General features: G+C 38.8%; 1 protein-coding gene and 1 pseudogene across 12 annotated transcripts in view; both read left to right on the forward strand.

Annotated features, from left to right (window-relative positions):
* Positions 1–10,164, forward strand: part of LOC111251694 (Na(+)/citrate cotransporter-like) — a 35,323-nt gene that overhangs the window by 11,768 nt on the left and 13,391 nt on the right. For 7 of the 12 annotated variants that reach the window (XR_015329467.1, XM_086991741.1, XM_086991739.1 and 4 more), the window contains 6 exons: positions 1,457–1,606; positions 2,254–2,369; positions 8,162–8,304; positions 9,131–9,230; positions 9,479–9,604; positions 9,874–9,993. Coding sequence is in view for 11 of the 12 variants with exons in the window: in XM_086991741.1 (XP_086847867.1) it covers positions 1,457–1,606; positions 2,254–2,369; positions 8,162–8,304; positions 9,131–9,230; positions 9,479–9,604; positions 9,874–9,993 (755 nt within the window). In the remaining variant the exon portion in view is untranslated. The remainder of the gene's footprint in view (positions 1–1,456; positions 1,607–2,253; positions 2,370–8,161; positions 8,305–9,130; positions 9,231–9,478; positions 9,605–9,873; positions 9,994–10,164) is intronic. The other 5 variants (XM_086991745.1, XM_086991744.1, XM_086991742.1 and 2 more) reach the window with 2 other exon arrangements.
* LOC147755299 (small subunit ribosomal RNA) lies at positions 2,881–3,806 on the forward strand (annotated as a pseudogene; the record flags this gene model as incomplete).

Below are 10,164 nucleotides of genomic sequence, written 5' to 3' on the forward strand. Positions count from 1 at the left end.
ATCTGCAACCGTTGACCACGGGTCTGAAGTGAATCTCCAGAAACATAGTTGATCTACTGTCGTTCCGAATAGTCGACTTAAATTTAGTGGATTTCACAAAGCTTCACAAGGGCGTAATGGTTTTCCCTGCGAACAAAAAACGTCTGCTCTAGAATGCTTAACGACATCCTGATAGCGTCAAACAGACAAAAAGTGTCTAAAAAACAAGCGGATACACCGAACGCTCAATAGTTCGTTTTTAAGCTTGCTGCCAGTGGAATGAGTTTAGGGCAGAACGTATGCAGACGTAGAAGCAAACAAGATCTCTAGTCAAGTTTAAGTCATCTTGCTGTAAATATGCCATTTAAAATGTTTTTCATAAGAACAATATGCTTATTAGTTTATCATTCCGTTGTAGTGAAACTCTTCCTATGATAATGGATGTGACTAAGTTTAGCTTATTTCTACCCTTTTCTATACTTCGCCCGGAGCAGTTAATGCTGCTTGACCAAACGGGGCCTGCTTTCTTATCGTTTGTTAGGAGGTGCTTTTTGCCTCTACGATGGCCGACATAAGCAGCGGTGGGTCGACGACCTCTTAACCAGTGTTGTTGGAACTTCGGCCAGTTAACTGCATTGTTATATGACTCACTTGGCGTGCATATGGAGCCTCTCTATTGATGTGACTGCGAGAAGTTTAAACCTTCAAGCATACGAACGTACATTTTGTCGTTAGGTCATCACCGTTTTACAACGATATGATTGTAATAAAACATTAAAAATAGTGATATGGTGGTACGCGTGATTTATCAGCGTGCTCGCTTTGCTACTTACGCAAATTGCAAAACCCGAGGTGAATTAGATAGAAATTAGGAAAATGGCCGCAAAACTCTAAGCTAGAATCCGCGAAAAATAAATTCACATAAAAGCTCTGCTATTCCATTACGAGAGGTACTTTTCGTTGAGTTCACATGAAAGTCTCTAGTTCGGAAAGAATCATTTTCGAAGCTGGTAGGAAATCTAGCACGTTTAGCATTATCTCTCTAGAACGTCGGAAGACCATAGGCGTTTAGAAGTTATCATTCTAATTTATTCACTAAATGACCAGTCACTTGAGACTTTCGCAATTTTTGCCTTGTACAAAAATGACTTATTCTCATCACGATTTAATTTATGTGTAATTTTTAAATACAAATTTACTACAGAGACGCTTTGAATGATTATCATTATATATCAGCCCGTCTGGTAGTGTTATCGACGTTCAATGGCATTAGTGCATGTGAGGTAAGCTAAAAAAAAAATTCTCCAGCAGGTAAAATTGCACGTGAGCTAGCCGCCGCTAATAGTACTAACAAATGTTGCCGAGTTTTTTTTCTTTCGGCATTTTCATAAAGCACTACGTTGGTCGGTTGCCGTTTACCGCCAACCGATTACTCCGGAACTATAACATAGCTCCCTCTACGTGTACGTGATTTCAGGAAGCGCGATGTACTTACGTTATAGCTCTGATGGCTGGTTACTGGATGTTCGAAATCATGCCTCTTTCTATTACATCATTACTGCCAGTCTGTCTTTTTCCACTGTTAGGCGTTATCTCTACGTCTGACGCTTCACTACCGTACATGAAGGCACGTCACATAGAATGCTTTTTAAATATGGATGACTTTTAAATCGTCATTACTTCTTAAACACTGGTAAATTATAATGAACAAAAAAATCGTGTGATCACTTGGCACCAAATGCATTTAGTACTTGTTCCGTTGTTAAACCTCGTTAGGGTGCCGGCCTCGTTAGGGTGAATAACTCTAGACAGGCAAAGCGGTAATTTGTTGTCGACAGCCAAATATAATATATGCAATAACATATTTATAGCATGTTATTATATATATTTACCCTTTAGTGTTAATAGCATGCCATCTCACAGGCCTCTAAGAAGAAGCAATCCCGATCCTTTTCAGCGATAGATTCAGCTGTGTCTGAATGGCCTATAAACAGTCATGATATTTCAGTGTCTCTCCTTTGGTGGCAATAAAATGTTTAGGAGGAAATGGCCATAAACTTGTGCATTAGTTAAGCGTCTTTGACAATATGAGGTAGTACTTTCGACTATGCAATGAAGTATTTATAAATGAGTTTTTAGATAGTGCGTCATCAATAGCTACGTAACGATGCAATTTTCACTCTTTTAATTTTATATATATCATACATTAGCATATCATAGAAAAATATCACTCAATTTAACCGTTATTTTCTTTACAAATACCGGTAATTTCAGGATTCAATCATGCTATTTTTGGCGGGAATGATCATGGCAGGGGCTATTGAAAAATGTAACCTGCACAAGAGAATAGCCCTTAAAATTTTGCTTATCGTTGGAGGGCAAGCTCAGTGGTAGGTGGTCTTGTATTGTTCTATACTTGTTATATTTTAATGTAATTTCTCTACAGTTGGCATTATTTATATCTATCTGGCTATAACTTTTCGATTTTTCCTCCCATACGGTCCAACATATCCATAGTGCTATTTGTCAAAAAATTACACATGTGAAGCTAAGCCGGACATTCAGAATTGACTTAATGCGGTCAAGTATGATTGTAAATTTTGCTATTCAGATAAACACAAACTGCGAGACCTAGCCTAGATGCATATGTTTGCATAAGATAAAGAAGACCGTAGTCAGACGTACGTCGTCACTACTCTCTTTGAAACAAAAGTTTTGTCGACCGAACTGACCCCCCCCCCCCCTCCCAATGATGTCGAAAATTTGCCTAGCCGGGAATCGTTTGTTTCGACACTACCCACGTACGTGTTGACGTACGATGACTGACTTCAACAGGGCATTAACGTTTCGTAGTTAGTCTGTATCAATAGGACTAATGCGACCTCGGTAGATAAGGTAAAACTGGTTGATCCTGCCAGCAGTCATATGCTTGTCTTAAAGATTGAGCCATGCATGTTTTAAGTTCATACCTATGAATGGTGAAACCGCGAATGGCTCATTAAATCAGTTATAATTTCATAGGATGTGTTTTGTTAATTGGATAACTGTGGTAATTCTAGAGCTAATACATACATATACGTTCAGCTTGCTGGATGTGCTTTTATTAGTGCAAACCATGTCTTCGGACTTCTGTTGATGATTCTGAGTAACTTTGCCGAGCATTTCAGCATAAAACTGGTGCTATTCCTTCGAAGTATCTGCTCTATCAACTGTCGATGGTATATTATATGTTTACCATGGTTGTAACGGGTAACGGGGAATTAGGGTTCGATTCCGGAGAGGGAGCCTGAGAAACGGCTACCACATCTAAGGAAGGCAGCAGGCGCCCAAATTACCCAATCTCGGCACGGGGAGGTAGTGACAAAAAATAACAATGCGGGACCTCTCATGAGGCTTCGTAATTGGAATGAGTACATTCTAAATCCTTTAACGAGGAACTACTGGAGGGCAAGTTTGGTGCCAGCAGCCGCGGTAATTCCAGCTCTAGTAGCGTATATTAAAATTGTTGCGTCTAAAAAGCTCGTAGTTTGAAAACCTGCCTTGGCTTACACTAGTCCCTGTTGGGGCACCGTTTGTTGAGCACAAATATAGATAACTGTTTTTGCCGACTTCATTGTTTGGCTTATAAGAGTTATCAAATATCACTTTGATTAAATTAGAGTGCTTAAAGCAAGTGTGTTACTTGGATCTAAATGCATGGAATGATGGAATATGGTGTTGTTCTATTTGTTGGTTTTTGAACGATGAAATGATTGAAAGGAACTGTTAGGGGCGGCTAATGCGACCTCGGTAGATAGGCAAGCGCTTACCACTAACGTCACGATAAGCTGGGCTCAATAAGCTACATTAGTTCTAATCGAGTAACATGCTCCAAATCGCATATTTGCTCTCGGAACAGCCTTTCAAATGATTCTTCTTTCAATGGTCTTCAAATGGCCATCCATTCGAGCTTCCACCTGCTTTAAACGAACTTAAGTGTCACTCACCCCGACTATTACCAAAGGCACCCCGTGTATTTGTATTAAGTTGTCAAAAAAGTATTGAGCATTTCTCTAGCTAGGTAGCTTCAGAGTAAACTACATACATTTCAGCTACTCGGCAACATTAAGAGAACGTGGGTGGAAAATGTTTGACGCATCTCTCTCAATTCAATGGAAAGATAATGGAAGTTTTAGCGGAAGGGTTAAAAAATCATTTGCATGCCTAAAACCTATAAGATCACGAAGCTACCAGAAATATACAGAAGGCTATCGATAAAAATGGCGCCTGCTTGCTTTAGTAATGTTACTTTATAAATATGCTTGAATTTTGACGTGAAAGCTGCCAAACTTTTCGGACAAACCGGAGATGGAAACAGCTTATATGAGATCTAACAAGAAGCTCACCATCTCCTACGTTCAAACGTCATTTCCTGATGTAAAAAAAGGTGTATATGACTGGTACACAGGTATCCGTCCAGAAGATATTGTGATTTTGAATAACAACATTTGTTTGGCTGTAAGTAAACTTGTAACTTTCCGCAGTTGGTGCAAATGTATCTTGCAGAGGTTGTTGCAGTTAAATGTATTAGTAGTCGCTGTCGATTTCTGCAGAAACTCGTAAGTTGCGCAAGCTTGCAAAGCCTCTTGAAAATAACGCGAAACATAAATACCCAACATAAAATTGGACCGTATAAGTAATGTATCTCGTAAATTACTACGAATTCTGTTAAGATACTTAGATGTTATTTACACGCGAAGCGGTCCCTATGGCATAAGTCCGTTTACTTTCTAAGAACGGAATGTAACATTTTTATGATTTAACATTATTCTTAAGATAGCAGGCTTTCAGGGAAACGAATACATGCGGACGATAGTGTCGTTTTCCAACGTAGATACCCTTACACTTGCTGATATTTACAACTTCGAACTCAACTTAATAAGTTCGTACCGTTACACGACTAGGAATACGATTTTTAATGTTTCTTTTTTGCTTGATTTGAGAAATTCACAACGAGAATCATAGTTGACTGAACCCATGCGAACAGGCAAGCACGTTTTCGCCGCCAGTCATAACTTAACTAACTTCAGTTCCAAGGGAGCAGTGATTGGCAGTCGTCTATTTGGAATGACGTAACTTCGAGCATGCTGAGTTGGTTAACAAAGTAGAGGTGGAACAGGCAACCTGCTACATCCGTCGGCGTGGTTGGAAAACAATATCCCAAGAACTCATTCGCCGTTGACGATAGTTGGCCTTGACATTTGTCATAGTTACCCTTCGTAGCGTTGATGAGGACACTGGGCTCTATCTCATTATCCACGCAGTGTTCATTTTATGCATACCACTACTACAGTGATTGTTGCAAAGTAGCAGGATTCTTTGGCCGTAGTATACGTCTGATTCGCTTTCAATGTCGGGTAGAGAATCAAGAAGACAGTAGTTGAACAAGAAGTTGAAGTGGGGAGGCATATCAGTTGATTCCGTTGAATTAAACGCACCACTGACCTTTAGCTTCGTTCATGTCAGCTAGTCGCTGAACGACGCTCCGGTCTGTGATCGGCCTCGCTGAAATTCGTTATGTTTTCACTAACCTATCTAAACAGCACTTGGCCGCAGGGCCTTACTACAAGCAGGAAGAAAAAATGTATTTTCTTCTCATTTTCTGAGAGAGAACTGTAGTTACCTTAAGGGATTCGGACTCAGATCTATTTGAGCTTGTTCTATAGCTTTTCTCCTTCTCAGAATGCACTTTACGTCGACAATTTACAACAATTTACGACAATGCACGACAATTTACGTCGTGATAATGGATTTTTACCTGCCACAAGCTTCCTATCTACAAAATTTTGTCAGTAAAAAGTGCTGAAAAAGGGACCGTGAATTAAGAGCTTCAGCAGAACTCTGGCACGAGCCTAGCACGGTATAGTGACGAATAGACAAGATTATAACGCTAGTAGCTGATAGTTATCAAAAAAAAAGTTAGAAAAACTTTTAAGATACAACGAAAATGACCTGAGGTGAGTGAATAAGCAACGCGGTACTATAAAAAGGTTGAATTTAAACCCGAACTAGCGGTAATTTCTTTTTTCCTTTTCTTGCTCAATCTTGCGATTGTATCAAAGGCATTAGTGCTGGAAGAGATGCGAGAACATCTGAGACAGCAGTAGCTAACCATTGCGTCGGGTAATCCCAAGAACTACTCAGAGCCCTTTAGGCTTAGTACCTTGGCACGATTCTACTTGTTGAAATGTCGACAATACAGCAGTTTACGTGAATACGTGCGAATTGAAAATCAAGCGCTTTCTAAAAAGCAAAAGAACTGGTGTGCATCGTCAAGCCCTACTAATGCTTCCGACAAAAAGAGTTGATCTGTCAAAGCGCGTTTCTGTGCTTATTTTGATGTTATAATATTCGTTGGAAATATGTCTATCGCAATTCATGTCTCAATTGGAGAAAAAAATTTTACAGGAACGAAATATACTCCAGGTATGTCTAAATGATAAATGAAAATACGTTAACTACTATTATCATCTATGACTTTTTAAGTGCTTTTTTCATGTGATTTCCCTGTTGCCTCAGCGCGCCCCATTAGAATTATTTTGGAAAATTATGCTCCGAAAGATGTATGAACTGAAACCATTAATTTGCTAACTATTTTGCAATGTCTTTGAAAAGATCATTATTTATTATGGAAAAACGAAAATCGTCTCGTTCAAGGAATAAAATATTTTTACCGTTTGCGAGTTTTCAAGGGCACACGAAAGATGATCAAATCGATGAGTTATTCGAAAAAAGTTCCTGTCTTGCTAAAATGGGACTTCCCAAGATAATTTTAAAACATATACATATGTGTGTGTGTGTGCGTGTGACTTGTCAATATTTGGTCTACATAACTGCTGCCGCCCTCGAGCCTCAGTTGCTCCTAATGAGCATTGTGACAGATGGAAGGATGAATGGAATTGACCAAATGCGGGCAACTACCTACCGTACAAGTTCCTAGGTAACGCTTTCTATTGTTTGTCCTTAGACTCTTTTTTTGGCTTCTGGCCAAAGCTGGCTATTCTTACATACAAGTTGAACTGGCGAGAACAGATCTACAAAAAGACCACCCTAGAAGTACAAATTGATGATCTACTTAAAGCTACTTTATGCAATAATCTATCTTTATATACTGATGTACGCTGCATTAGCAAAAGCCTTCTATGGAGACTATAATTAGAGTTTGCTGGATTCGCCTTGTGTTGTTTGTTTTTATTTCTTTGCCTGTTTCCCTTCTTTGCTTGGAGAAGATGGGCCACAGTGTGTGTCTTTTGTCGACCATCTTGTGTTAGTCACAAGCGTTATTTTGGTGTGCCAATCGAAACATCTACGCGTATGTGACTCAGTTCATTCGGAGTTGCGCGGAAGACTACGTATCAGCTGACTATTGGTATCTGTCGGTGCGTTTCATCCTGCTCCGACGTGAAGATCAGATGGGCTATGCGAGCACATTGAATTGGGAAGGTGTTGTCCTGTGCGGTTGACGCTCGCCGCAAGAGAACTTTTCAGCGTCGATTCTCACAGTATTTACGAGTGAGCATTGATTCTTTGGTCGTACAGCCAGTAGAGGCTAAGCATATACGAGGGTTTGTTTCCGTCCGGGGTGTTTGCCTTAGAGACGCGTAGTGCACCGGCGAAGTAGTTGCGCACTGTTGCCAGCTGGCTCTAAGGAGTAACTCGTAGTATAGCTACATCGAGGAAAGGATTTACCTACGTGAAAACTGTGAAGCGGTGTCCCAATTCACGCAGATCTGACTAGCGAGGTGGTCTAATATTTCCGGCGTAATATGTTGCCGGGTGATGTTATTTTTTAAAAGTTATTTTATGATTCTTATCTTTTTTTTGCATGTACGGAATCAATTGTGCAGGTTAAATACAGGATTACTATTATATATATATATATATATATATATATATATATATATATATATATATATACATATTCCAGCAAACTGTTCTTGAAAGTATGCTAGAGAGACAATAAATAGTGAAATTCTAGTTAATTAATTACAGTTGTGATGTTTCGCTGTGATGGTAAATAATCCCGTGACCAAGTTGGTGTACATACGAAGTCTGAAGGACATTCTCATCTAATTAAGATTTATGATTTATGATCGTTCATGTTCAAAGGCAGAATTTTTTTTTCTTTGTATTGCCTTTTCAGGTTGATGCTGGGTTTTATGACAACGGCGGCCTTTATATCAATGTGGATTTCAAATATAGCAACTGTACTAATGCTTCTCCCTATTGTAGATTCTGTCGTCGAAGAAGTTGGCAGAAACAGGGATAGCAGTGAAGCTCAACTCAGTAATAAAACATTATTATACACAACCACCATCGCCATAAACATAATCATCATAATATTATTATTATTACGAGTTTAAAAATGACATTGCTTATTTATCATTATTATTATTGTTATTATCATCACGTATATAATAATAATATCATTTCATAATCATATTTTCGTTCTAACAGCTTCTCATTGTTTGGCAGGAAGTGGGGTTTACTAATTAGCGAATATCTTTTTTCTTTGTTAATACTTTACCCTATCCGATGATTCGTTATGCTGCTATAGATGCCCGAACAGAAGGGCGCAGAGGGTCAACTCTCTGTATGCTACATGCATCGTCAGTGGATTGCAATCGAGTCGGTTATGGGTAGAAACTATGGAGGAGACTAGGACAGAATACGACACGATTTGGCAGTTTCGTTCCATTCATTTGTATGCGTGCATTTTACCAGTTTGCCTTATGAGGGCGGTCAGTTCTTGAATTACCCGTATGACCCTGGATCAAGAGCAGGAGCATCTGCTATAAAATTTCTTAAGCGGCGCCTTATTTCTAAGGGGACGGCGCATTGTACAAAGCTGAGTTTGCTGACAACTCAGTTTTCAATTACGTTTCACATAGTCGAGTCGACCCAATATAGGCATCCACTGAAGTACAGGGTAGTCAAGACACAGGCAAAAAAAGAACACAGTAGATATTCAGCTACTTTTCTTGTCGATTAGGATAGGACTGAGAAAGGCCCACGATTCGTGTATCTGTAAGACGTAACATACGCTGTCAACAGGAAGGACAACGTCGTGCTCATACTATCTAAAAAAAACTAATTATCGTAATTAATTTAGAACATCCCGTCGCAGATAGATCATCATCATCTTCGCTTTCCATTAACCGCGGCGGAAGTTCTTCTACCTTTAGAGTCGACGAAAACGCTGACAGAAATTGGTGAGCAAAATAACCGTTCTGCTCACTGGTAACACTGTTTTTTTTTTACCTATAACGGTTTTCTGCAATACACATTTAGCGTGTAGCTATAATAATCAATTTAGGCGTTAAATTGAATCATGGTCAAGCCGTGATCATAATTAGCTGCGAAGCTTTGTAGAAATCGAGATATTTGGCGAATGTCCTAAAAGTGATAAACCCATTGCGCTGTCAAGTATTGACTATATATATATATATATTGTATTTAGGGAAAACGATCGTCGAGAGCTACAGCGCGGGATGTTGCTTGCAGTTGCCTACGCAGCGAATTTAGGTGGTACAGGATCGCTGCTTGGAACCGCACCAAATCTTATCCTTTACGGAATCATAGAAGAGTAAGTATTCACATATCATTTCCGTCAATTTTCTCATAAATAATAGTATTATGTTTGTCCGACTGTTGTCTAGAACCTCTAGCTCACTTTTCTCTTGTTCTATAACTCTGAATATTTATATATATATATATATATATATATATATATATATATATATATATATATATATGAGATTCAGACTTCCATTCAATTTTTGGATATGACAATTTGTTTAACATCGTATTGATTCTTGTTTTGTCTCTTCAACACTCCTGTGGACACTACAATAGAAAATTTCCAGATTGCGATGTACTGAGTTTTGCTACGTGGATGGTGTACAATGTTCCCCCATTGATTCTGGCCGTTTTGTTTGCTTGGGGATATCTTTATTTGTTTGAATTGCCTAAGAAGTAAGTTGAAAAGGTTATGTTTAGCTCCAGAAGTTTGCTAGAATACAACTGGTAGAATACAACTCAAATCTTGATAAAAAAAAAATAATGCACTATTGTAACCTACAGATCCTCTCGAAGATTGTATAGAAGAAAATAGATGTTTATCTTATTTTAGCTAAACAAGAATTG

Source organism: Varroa destructor, unplaced genomic scaffold, assembly GCF_002443255.2.
Source record: "Varroa destructor unplaced genomic scaffold, Vdes_3.0 BEIS01000005.1, whole genome shotgun sequence".
Taxonomy (NCBI): Eukaryota; Metazoa; Arthropoda; class Arachnida; order Mesostigmata; family Varroidae; genus Varroa; species Varroa destructor.